General features: G+C 36.0%; 1 protein-coding gene across 3 annotated transcripts in view; it reads right to left on the bottom strand.

Annotated features, from left to right (window-relative positions):
* Positions 1-12014, bottom strand: part of oclna (occludin a) — an 18048-nt gene extending 6034 nt beyond the window's left edge. Inside the window, exons 1-8 of one of the 3 annotated variants that reach the window (XM_017437953.3) lie at positions 11931-12014; positions 11147-11220; positions 9392-9998; positions 9139-9306; positions 3647-3777; positions 2339-2521; positions 2041-2212; positions 850-891 (exon numbers count right to left, since the gene is read on the bottom strand). In XM_017437953.3, the coding sequence (XP_017293442.1) occupies positions 850-891; positions 2041-2212; positions 2339-2521; positions 3647-3777; positions 9139-9306; positions 9392-9998; positions 11147-11199 (1356 nt within the window). In that variant the 5' untranslated portion in view covers positions 11200-11220; positions 11931-12014. Of the gene's footprint in view, positions 1-849; positions 892-2040; positions 2213-2338; positions 2522-3646; positions 3778-9138; positions 9307-9391; positions 9999-11146; positions 11241-11930 lie in introns of all 3 variants that reach the window. The other 2 variants (XM_017437952.3, XM_037979331.1) reach the window with 2 other exon arrangements.
* Between the last annotated feature and the right edge of the window lie 412 nt (positions 12015-12426).

Genomic DNA, 12426 nt, shown 5'->3' on the forward strand with positions numbered 1-12426 from the left:
TACCTTTGTTGGCATTGTCATGTTTTAGCTTAGTTATCTTGTCATGTTCTGTAACTCTGTCTGTAATTTTGTTCTTGTGTTGTAAAGCACTTTGAGTCGCCTCGTGCTGAAAAGTGCTATATAAATAAATGTACCTACCTACCTACCTAGGATTTGTTCACCGTAAAATAAAATAAAGATTAAAAGTCTGTTGCTCTGTCTTATTCATCTAATTAGAAATAAAATGTGTCCTTCAGGCCATGTGTCAAACAAAAAGTTGAATGAACTCTGAAAACAGCGGGCACAGTGCTTTTTGATATATGCATTTTCCTAACAAAGATTGATACATTTCAAACTCACATGTGGGTGTGTGTGAGATTCCACTGGAATAGTGATCACTCTGCAGCCTTTACATCGGTTTTATTTTTATGATTCTCTGTGTGGCTCTCAACATTCAAGAAAAAACAACCTGCATTCCTACATTTTCTTTGTCCAAACAACCAGTGTTGAACTTGGACACAATCTGTATGTGTGTGCCCTTCTCCCCCTACAGCACATACTGCGTTCCTCAAAGGGGACTTTATAGTAGCTTAGTTTTATCTGCTCCTTTCATAGCAGTTAGCAAGAATAACTAAATAAAGGAAACATGAGTGTGCTCCTCAGGATGGAAGAGGTGACTGATTGACTGAGATGTACGTATTTGTATGTATTCTAATGTATTTATTGTCTGGTTCCTGTATTTATTTTGAGACATCTGTACCATGACAGTTCAGTATAAATACATGTACTGCTACAGCCCTACTGTTTTGTGAAGTTATGTTGAATCTGGATCATAACATTTTTTTAAATTCCCTCAAGTAAGATACAAACCTTTTTAAGGCTCCTTATCCTATTGTACTCATCCAAAGCATCCTGTCAATGAGCAAAAAAATGTTTCAATTTTTTTTTTTTTTTACAAAGACTCAGATTTTCAACACTGTAATGGATACGGTCTGCACTTATATAGCACCTTTCTTGCCAACTAGGTTGCTCAAAGTGCTTTACAAAGCTAACCTGAAAAAATAATTATATCAAGTCTAATCAGTGCTTTATATCACATTCATACACCAATGGGGCAATGAGGGGTTCAATGTTTTGTCCAGGGACACGTCGACACATGATAGAATACTGTCAGGAATTTAACCTCCGACTCTCTTGATGAATGGCAATTGCTCTAACCAATGATCCACAGTCACCCTCAAAAGAACAAGTTTCAAAATCTGAATCATATTCACCACTTTGAGCTGAATTTTTGGTCTCCAGCAGAAACCCTGAGAGAACAAATTGGGATGTTTCGTTTTCGACATTTACCAGCTCATCTCTAACAAATGCTGTCTGAGTCACTGTCTTCTATAAGTCCATCAATATGATATGGTAGTAGCTGAGAGTTATCCTCAACACATGCTTCAAGCACTGACAGCTCACACAAGATCTCGCCAATATTGTAAGAGATTGAGCACAATGTCATTTACAAAGTTTATGTAAGTAATATGGTTAGAGCAATCATCCTCCAGTGAGATAGTTGGAGGTTCAAATCCACCAGTATGCCACATGTCGAAGTGTTTCTGGGCAAGACACTGAATCCCTAATGGCCTACAATGTGTGCACCATCAGTGTATGAATGCAATCTAAAGCACTGATAAGTCTCTATAGAATTAAATCATTCAATATTAAATCATTCTATATTCATTCATATTAGCTTTGTAGAGATGTAATATAGTGCTGTATGAATGTGTGTGGATGGGTAAATGAGGGCACAGATTGTGTTGTAAAGGGCTTTGAGTGGCTTGGTTGGCTAGAAAAGTGCTACATTAGTACAGTCCATTTACCACTTATAAAAAACTGACGACGGCAAATCAAATCAGAGTTAAAAGAGGTTAAAATATCCCAGAGATCCATTTACAAAACATTTTATCGTTTTGAATTTTACAACAAACTATAATCCACCTAGGGTCTTGCTTTCAGTTCTAAATGTCAACTTGTTGTAAACTTTACAAACTGTTTGGTATGTGATGCTCTCACCAGGTATTGTGGACTTCCTTCCTCCAGCTCATCCAGCTCGTTATCCAGCTCTGACAGATTCTTGTTGATGGAGTCCAGCTCTGCCTGCAGGTCTTTGTATTCCTTGTGGTCATGGTCAAACTCACGCTTGTAGTTGTTGCGTTCCTGTTCATTTGTTACCGGGGGGAATTCACTAGGATAAAAACACAAGGAGAAGAAAGGCAGGGAAAGATGAGAATGACTGTGTGAAATTTAACAGAAAGGAACCAACTTGAAACACTTTGTTAATGACTCTTTTTACTATTTGATTTCTTTGTACCTGTCAAAGTCATTGTCATCCAGCTCGTCTCCAGATGAATTATAATCTGTGTCACAGTCCTGTCCATCAGTGCGTCTAGGACGTCCTGGACGCCTCTTTTTGGGACGTCCTGCTGAACTTGCAATCTCTGAGTTACCACTGTAAAGAGCTGAACTTTGCAAGTGCCGATCTTCGACTACAGGTCTATGAAACAAATACCATTTAAACCAAATTATTATACATTTACCAGATATTTCCCTCTGAACATGGAATACAATGACAGAAAATCAATGCATAATACTGTTCGTAGATTTAAATGTCAAATTACTTGCTCTGCAAAAGGAAGTGAAACACAGAAAACACAACATTCTCTTCCTTAATTATAGTTGTTCTCTCATCAAATAGTTGTTGCAGATAAATATGATTAATTTGTTGTTAGGTAACTTTGGCCTGGTGAGCTTCAGCTGTCTATGTACTTGTATTGCTTTACATTTTACAGTGGAGAATAAGAATTGTTCTGGTGCTGATTTTGTAAGTTTGCCCATTTACAAAGAAACAAACAGTTTCCATTTTTATGGTAGTATGATTATAAATGGAAAAATAAATTTTCAATTAAAAATCCAGAAAAATCACATTACAAAAAAGTTATTGTTTTGCATGTCACTGAGTGAAATAAACATTTGATTCCAAAACAAGACATGATTTCATATTTGGTGGAGAAACCTTTGTTGGCAGACACATTTGTCAGATGTTTCTTTGTAGTTAGATGATGTTATTTGGGTCATACTAAGCATCCAAACACAGCAGGTCAAGTTGATGGTAAGAAGCTGGATTTTGGTCTTATCTGACCTCAAAATAATGATATGTTGTTTTTTATTGTTAATTTTTCACTTTATGTAGTTGTATGTGTTTTTATTGCTTTTTAAACACATCAAGTTTATGATTACTATACAAATTGTGCCATACAAAATAAAAATTAGACTTGACTCTCATAAAAATTTAAGACTATTCAATTCTTTGGAAGTGGGCAAACTTACAAAAGCAGCAGGGGATCAAATCATTATTTCCTCCACTGTAATTTAAGGATTATTAACTAATTTACATGAAGCAAGCTTAGTTTAAGAAAGTAATGAACAATAAACGTCTTTTGTAAATCTTATGAAGTAAAAAATAGCAGGATGATGATGATACCTGATGCAGCTAGGATATAAAAGTAAAATAAAAACCTCTGTCTCTACTGTTACTAAAGACTAATTTTAAAATGAATATGTGGGATTAAATTATTTATTTGGGGGGTTATTGACCATAGTTTTTGGTCAGTATGCTTACTGAGGGGTGTAGCTGACGGGAGGTTTGTCATAGCTGGTGTTCTCATCATCCAGGTAACTCCTGGATCCTCTCAGCTTTTCAGGGTAATCTGAAACCGGAGCTACTTCAGGGGTAGCAGACACATTGTTCACCTTCACAAAAGATTCAAAACACGTCATGTTAAACCAAGTTTTACTAATCACTTCAAGCTAAAGTTTTATTTTATCCATGACTTTTAGTCTAATAACCATCAGTCTTTAAAAACAACTAAAACACCGTTTATAATATTAGTCTTTGACATTTAAACCACCCGAGACTCAATGACAAGCTTCTGAGATAACTTATGCCCTTAAATATTTTTTATGAATAAATATTTGTCCTAAATTGATCTTATTTATTTATTTATTGTTATTATTAGATTAATATGCAATATTTATTATTGAATAATTGTTTATTAAAATGTAAATGCATTTATTCTTTATTATATATATATATATATAAAAAAAAATTCCCTTCTCATCCTCCGCGGGTGGTCTTTGTTTCATCCTCTGAGCTCGGGTCCTGGGAGCTTGAGGGTTATATATATATATATATTCTTATATATCTTTAACAAAATAATTACTTAACTGAATAATCAATGAAATTGTATATTTTTATAATTTTACCTAAAAAAATTAAGTGAAATGTTATTATTTTACCTTTAAACTTTTAAAGTTTTAAAACATTATTCTAAAAACCTAATCATTAAGTTACTAAATACTTTTACTTCTGTTGACCTTGTAAATAAATCAATTTATTAAACCGTATTCTTTTCTCAGCCATTTATTTATTATTTTATTGATTTTTCATGCAACAAAATTTTTATTTAAATCATTGTGATATTTTTAAAAATTAAGAATACTGTAACTCCAAAACAAAGACAAAAATAGGAAACCGTATTATTTTCTCAGCCATTAAACCAATGTGATGCCACTCATTTAAACATCTTTAACTCTTAAGTAGCAAGGCCACCTGTACACTCACTACACATTTATCCTCTATGTTCTTAATCCGTTAAATAAACGATAGTGATCACGGGGTCAGGCAATAATCAAGCTGGTTCATTAATTAATAATATCTCAACTCAGATTAAGTAAAACATTTTATAACCTACATTACAAAAATATGCGTGCAATAAGCTCTATTTTTATACCAATATTGTTATCCATGTGTAAAAATTAAGAATGATCAATGATCTTTTGACAGATGCCGGCATTGCGAGGATTTACAGCTCATTCCATGAATAATAGACATTGGCAATCAGCCAAGCAGAGAGCTAGCACTTTTGACTGCTTTGCTCATGTGTTATCCGCAAAGGAATAATATGAAAATTTACAGCCAGTCAGAGCAATTCCTCAGCTTCTGTCCAGTATGCAAACGGAAGTTCCAGGAAGAACTGCCTTTTTAAGAATTGTAATAATTTGACCGATTCTGATTATCATGGTAACCAGTAGACCGAATTTAAAAATTTACATTTGGGTTGAATTTGTCTTTAAAGGATCTATCTAATGGAATCAAATAATGTTTGATAAGTGATATATTGATGATATGTGTGTTTGATGAGGTTAAAAAAAATTAGGTGATCTTGCTATCTTGAGAAATTCTTTCTATGTATACTGTACATATTTTTGTCAGTTTAAGTATCATGCTCTAGCTGTCGACCATATATGGTCTTCCTGCTGTTTCACCATGGACTGGGTGTCAAAACTCCAGATTCAAAATCCCATTTCTGAAACCGATTGATGAAATCTGATGTACAAATGATGTGGTTCGTCTTCGGTCTGAAAGCCCCTCCCCGAAACTTTTGTTGCTCTTTTTTATGAGTTTTAGTACATGTATGAGTCTACCAGCAGCAAGTCAAAGAAACCTGCATGAACTTGTTGTCTCTGTCCTGCTGCTAACAGCAGAACAACAGACATGAGGCAGCTCTATAGTCACACAGCCTCAGCACTTTCACACTGGTTCCCACAAACAACAGTAAGATGAACCTGTTTTGGTTCTGTATCATGTTGCTGCTGTGCTGTTCTTTTTCTGCTAACTGTAGGTTTTATGGATGAAAGTGGCAGTCCAATCTGTTCTTCCTGTTGTTTTGCTCTTAAGTCAACTCAAATGTAATCAAATTCTTAACAACATGACTGACAAATGTACTCAATGCTACTCGCTCAAATATATTCCAAACCACATTTAAAAAAAAACAAACATTATAATGTACGAGTCACTGAAAATATCTAAGTAGTTAAATCTGATTGAACAGAATGATAAACAGATGTTCTGGTTTTTAAAGTTAAAACTTTTTTAACTACAAAAGTCAACAGTGAGACTGAAACTGTCTTCTGTCAGGGTGACACACCTTGAAACTGTGCACAGAGGGATTTTTTTTGCCCCGGTCGTAAACAAGAGCCTGTCCCTGAACTGGTTTTACCACTTTCATGTACTTCCTCCTCTCACTGCTGGGCTTCAGGGTGCAGTTAAGCAGACAATATGTAGCTGGTGGATCCTTCAAGGAATTTCTATTCAATTAAATTCTATTTAGTTTATTTATAGAGTGCCAATTCACAACCAAAGTCTTCTTAGGGCACTGTACAAAAACATTCACATACATAATAAAATTCCGATTAGTAAAAATTATCTAGTTGAAGTTATCTTCACTTTGTCGCAATCTCTCATTTCAGCAAGTACATTGGCAACAGTGGAAAGGAAGAACTCCCTTTTGACAGGAAGAAACCTAGCAGACCCAGGGTCAAGATGGGCAGCCATCTGCCTTAGCTGGCTGGGACAGGAAAATGATAGGAAAGAGACAGACAAACAAAGAATGGAATACAAAGATACAAAGATGGAGAGTAGAGTGAGTAAAGACAGCAGCAGAGTGAGGAAATGTGGTCAATTTGTCCTCCAGCAGTCTAAGCCTATAGCAGCATAACTAAGGGATAGCTCAGGAATCCAAAGCCTACCCCAACTATAAGATTTATCAAAAACGAGCCGAGTCTTAAAAGTAGACAGGTTGTCAGCCTAAGTCCAGAAATTAGAAGTTGTTCCACAAGAGAAAAGCCTGATAACTGAACGTGCTGCCTCCCATTCTACTTGTAGAAACATAAGTAAACCTGTAGTTTGACTATAAAGTGCTCTGTTAGGAAAATATGGAATACTAAGATCTTTATTATAAGATGAAGATAGATGTTGAGAGCTATGCATGTTAGAAGTAAAATATTAAATTATATTCTGAATTTGACAGGGAGCCAGTGGAGAGAAGCTAAAACTGGAGAAATATGATCTCTTCTTCTGACTCTCATCAGAATTCTGGCAGCAGCATTTTGAATCAAGACATTTAAAAGAGTTTTTTGGACACCCAGACAAAGAATTACAATAGTCCAGTCACTAATGCTGCATGTTTTAGTTGTTTGAGGCCAAAATAATGCCACCCAAAGGAAGTGAAAAGCAGCAAAGTTTGTTCCTATGATGATCAGGTTCAAAAACCACTACCTCTGTCTTATCTGAGCTTAAAAGCAAACAATTATGAGTCATCCAGGTTTTCCTGTCTCTATGTTTGTAATCTAAGTAACTGATTGGATTAGTTGGGTTTAAAAAACTTAGATAATTAACAGCTGTCCTGGACATCAGCAATGGTGCCTTCATGTAGTTTAACCCCTTCACTTGTGATCACCTTGCCTTACTTGCATACTGTTCAGCCACATTTATCCAGTCCGAATGACATTCCAATGTCCTTGCTGTGTATCCTTGCTAATTTTTTGCATACATCTAGGGTTGCCTGTATAGTAGCATTTCATCAGCCCATTTCTCATCGGAATATTCTGATTCCCTAACATCTAATGCAATCCTTGTTAATTTGGGCAAGATCTGAGTTGGCATGAAATCATTTCTGTCTCTTTATACACTTACCAGCCACTTTATTGGATACATATTGTGAGAACCAGGTTGGACCACCTTTTGCCTTCAAACCTGCTTTATTTATTTGTGGAATAGATTCCACAAGGTGTTGAAAATATTCCTCAGAGATTATGGTCTATATTGACATAATAGCAACACAGTTGCTGCAGATTTATCAGCTTCACATCCATTATGTGAATTTCCTGTTCCACCACATCCCAAAGGTGCTTGATGGGACTGAGATCTGGTGACCGTGGAGGCCACTTGAGTTCAGTAAATTGAGTATGATCAGACAAGGCAATGCTTACTCAATTTTTTATTGTCCAATTTTGGTGAGCCTGTGTGAATGGTAGTTTCCTGTTTTTAGCTGACAGGAGTGGCACCTGGTCTGCTCTATTCTGTAGACCATTGTTGGAACTAGTGGTTATTTGAGCTACAGTCCTGCTCACCATTATTGGCACCCCTTCATGATTTGCATAGCTGAGTGAATATCTTCATGATCATTCATTGGTTAATTCATGTCATATGTGTAGAGGCAGTCCATCACAAGTGATCTTTATGTGTGATTTGCAACAGGTGAGCCAAATTGGGTTTTCATATTGATTTGCAGCAAAGGGTGCCAATACCATTGGCATGATAAAAATTATGTTTTTCTTTGTTTTCCTCATAATGTTTATCTTTTTAAATGTTTTTGATCATTTGCTGTTTTGCATCAAGCACAAGCTATCAGCAATAAAATGTTGTTTCACTTGATGAATTTCCTTCAGTAAATATTCCATTATATGTACTTAAACTTCATGGGTGCCAATAATAGTGAGCAGGACTGTACTTTTGTCTTTCTGTCATCTCCAACCAGTCTGCCCATTCACTTCTGACCTTTGACATTAACTAAGCCTTTTTGTCCACACAAGTGCTGCTCACTAAATATATTCTTTTTTTCCCTTTAAACCCTAGAGATGATTGTGTATAAATGTCCCAGTAAAGCAGCAGTTTCTGAAATACTCAGACCAGCCCATCTGGCACCAGAAACCATGCCACATGGACTCATTCAAGCTACTTGACCTTATTTCTAACAACACCTTAACTTCAACATGAGAAGAATAAAAATACCCCAAACAATCCAGGCTATTTTTGTTGTTGTCACATAAAAAAGGTAATGAATTCATCTTTTGTGTTGTTCAAGTTAATTTATTTGTAAATTTCATCTTACTATCAGTCACCCATGCTTCCACCATGACATGGTGTACCATAATCTACAACAGTGATGTCCAATCCTGGTCCTGGAAGGCCATTAATGCTGCATGTTTTAGTTGTTTCCCTGCTCTTCAGTAGGTCTTCAAGTTCTACAAAAGCCTGCTAATCACTCATTCATCCAAATCAGGTGAGTAAAAGCAGAGAAACAACTAAAACATGCAGGATAGTGGCCCTCCAGGACCAGGATTGAACATCACTGTTCTACAACCTTTAATTTCTTCCAGAAAATGTTGTTCTTGCCATATATTTGAATTTTCTGAGGCGTCTTGTGTTCAAGTCTTGTTCAAATTAATTTATCTGTAAATTTATAACTCAAACATTTTATAGTGACTCACCCATGCCTCCACATCTTGAGGTGGTTCAGCATCATCTACGATCTTTACTTTCTTCCAGAAAATGTTGCTCTTGCCATAGTTTTGAATTTTCTGACGAGTCTTGAGTGCGAAAACTAGCATGATAATTAGAGCGGCAGTCACCAGGAAGCCAAACACTATAGCAATGGCCTAAAGTGAAGGAAAAAAAAAAAGAAAACAGGAGTTACAAACAAAGAATCTTCATGTAATAACACAAGTGGATATCTGCGCTCACCTCCTGTGGCTCCACCACGCAGTAGTGGTAAAGGTACTGATTTGTAAACACTCCTGAAGTCTGTGGCTGTTGATACTGAGCACACAAAGCAGCAATCTGGTTTCCATAAACTGACCCAGATGACTGAGCCATGGGGTTTACTGCCATCAAGTACACTATGGTGGCAATAAGCATCAACAGTGCAAGGATGGCACAGATGATCACCACAGCCAAGTAGAACTTCCTGCTCTCTGATAGGCTCTGATGAGACACGATGATAATGAAGACCACAAGGACGAAGATAGAGACAGTCACTGCCATTGCAATCATGAACCCTTTGCCTGACCGGGGGTCATTGTAGTTACCCCTGATTGAGCCATAGCCATAGTTGTATGTGTTGCCACTGTAGGGTCCATTGTTTACCATGTAGGTTCCCCCATAGCCAGACATGGCTCCTGAACTGTCCCACGCTAGTGTTGAGGCAACACAGGCAAATATGGCCACGCATAACACAATGACAAGGACGGCCATGATTTTAAGGATTCCTGGGGGGGACGTCCAGCGATAGAAATGCTGAAACTCATCATCAGGGTAGTAAGAATAGGCCGGCTGAGGAGGAGCAATGTTACTGTGAAGAGGAAAAAAACAAACAAAAAAAACCCCTGCTGTGACAACTTGGATTTATTTTTTAATTGTCATTGTTTGAATGGATGGCAGCAACACAATTTTACAGACTAACATTGAACTTTTAAATAAACTTTCATTGCCAATGAAAGGAATTTCTTCTGTTTTTGCAACACTTAAAAGTTTCAGATCATCAAACAAAATTTAGTTTATTTTTTCACATAGGGCCTGATTAATATTTGAAATATTCATTTAAAAACTGCATTTTGTCCATTTACTCAGGTTATCTTTGTTTGATATTCACATGTGTTTGATGATCTGAAACATTTAGGAGTGACAAAACAGCAAAAACAGAAGAAATCTGAATAGAAGTCAGTACATTTTTTTACATTGCTACATACACAACATTATGTGTACAGTAAAAGTACAGCAATATGTGTATTACATATGTAGTGCTGTATATGTACAATATATGTACACCACTATATGTACAATTTATGTGTCTGTACAGTATACACACAGTAGAGAAGATACAGTATAAGTATGGCAGTATGTCCACTGTATGTGTACAATATATGTACAGCAGCATGTGTATAGTAAATATTCAGGAGTATGTGTACAGTAGGTGTGCAGGAGTATGTGTACAGTATAAGTACAGCAGTATACTTACAGTATGTGCACACCAGTATGTGTACAGTATATGTAGAGCAGTATGTGTATTGTGTACAATAGTATGTGTATAGTAGGGAGGTAGGTAGGTACGTTTATTTATATAGGACTTTTCAGCACAAGGCGACTCAAAGTGTAGTATCTGTACATTATCCGTACAGCAGTATTTGGACAGTGTATGTGCAGTAGATGTAGAGCAGTATGTGTATTGTGTACAATAGTATGTGTATAGTAGGGAGGTAGGTAGGTACGTTTATTTATATAGGACTTTTCAGCACAAGGCGACTCAAAGTGTAGTATCTGTACATTATCCGTACAGCAGTATTTGGACAGTGTATGTGCAGTAGATGTAGAGCAGTATGTGTATTGTATATGTACAGTAGTATGTGTATAGCAGTACATGTCTAGCAGTATGTGTACAGTAAATGTGAAGTACATGATCAGCTGTAATAATTTAATGAATATTGATGGAATAAGGCTTACTATCCATTTTCCTCCTCGTAGGGAGGTGGACTCCCGTTGGGCCTGGAGGACATCGCTGCTGGATCCACTGAGTGCTGATGAGCAAAGAAACAACCTGCAAGATTTCTGCTGTTACAGCTTACTTTAAAATAAAAACCTAACATTCCTTGAAGAAAGCATTTTAGAACTTTACACTAAGAACTTGTGTTGAAAGTGCTTTGAGTATCTGTTGAGGATGACTGTCAGCTACTGCCACACCAAATTTTAGACATTTTTTGTACTTTCTAAGATCAGCTGGTTGTGGTGGCCATACTAAATTGGGTTGATTCCAAAAGTTAATTAGTTGTAGTTGAACAGCCAACGACTGTTCAACTACAACAGTGTGGTTCAAAAGCAGAACCACACCCAGAACGACTGTCTGAGACAAATGGAAAAAACACACAGATGGGCAAAAAATATTATCACCCTTTTGTCTTTGTTAACACGACAAACAAATTTTAAGTCTTCCATTGTCATTCTGTTTGTTTACAGTTTAAATAAAATAAAGCTCTAATACTTAATTTCTTTTTTTAAAAAAAGTTTTAGCTGTATTTAACGTAAAAACATGATCATTTTTTTACAGGATAAAACAATAATTATTTTTTGAAAACCTATAAGTAAACATTTAAATCCCAAATCCTTCCTTCAATTTTAAACCAATTCAGAACTTCAACATATTTTTGCCAAAAGAGTGAGATCGCTTAAATCTAGTAACAAAAACGACTCAGCTGGACTTTCTTTGTATTAGGGGAATTTTAAGCTTTACCTTCACCTGCTGCTGTCAATCGTCTCCACTGAAACTGCTGCTGAAAAAAAGCAGAACCACACCCAGAACAATCTGCTCCGGTGAGTTAGGCCGCGCCCCCAACCACAAGCGTCACCGTCACGTTTTCTTTTTCTTTTTTTTCCTTTTCTTTAAAACTTTATTTATAAAAACATGTACAAACAAGTATGGCAATTCACAATTGTGCAAATGTATAGAGGGCACAGCAGAGGCATACTTAAAAACGAGAAGATCAAAGATAAAACTGATTTAAAAAGTATATCAAAAAATACTTGGAAACGTTTTGTGAACATTCTCAGCCACAAGACAAGACATCACAAATTTAAACAAGATATAAAGTCAACAAAAGATAACTGAAGAAAAAAAAAATAAGTCAAATACCAACTAGATAATTTATTTAAAATAAAAACCCAATATTCTCTATAGGTCTGTTCTATAAGGATTGCTTAGTTGCTGAAATTATATTTCTATATTTCTT

Source organism: Kryptolebias marmoratus, linkage group LG14 (assembly GCF_001649575.2).
Source record: "Kryptolebias marmoratus isolate JLee-2015 linkage group LG14, ASM164957v2, whole genome shotgun sequence".
Classification (NCBI taxonomy): Eukaryota; Metazoa; Chordata; class Actinopteri; order Cyprinodontiformes; family Rivulidae; genus Kryptolebias; species Kryptolebias marmoratus.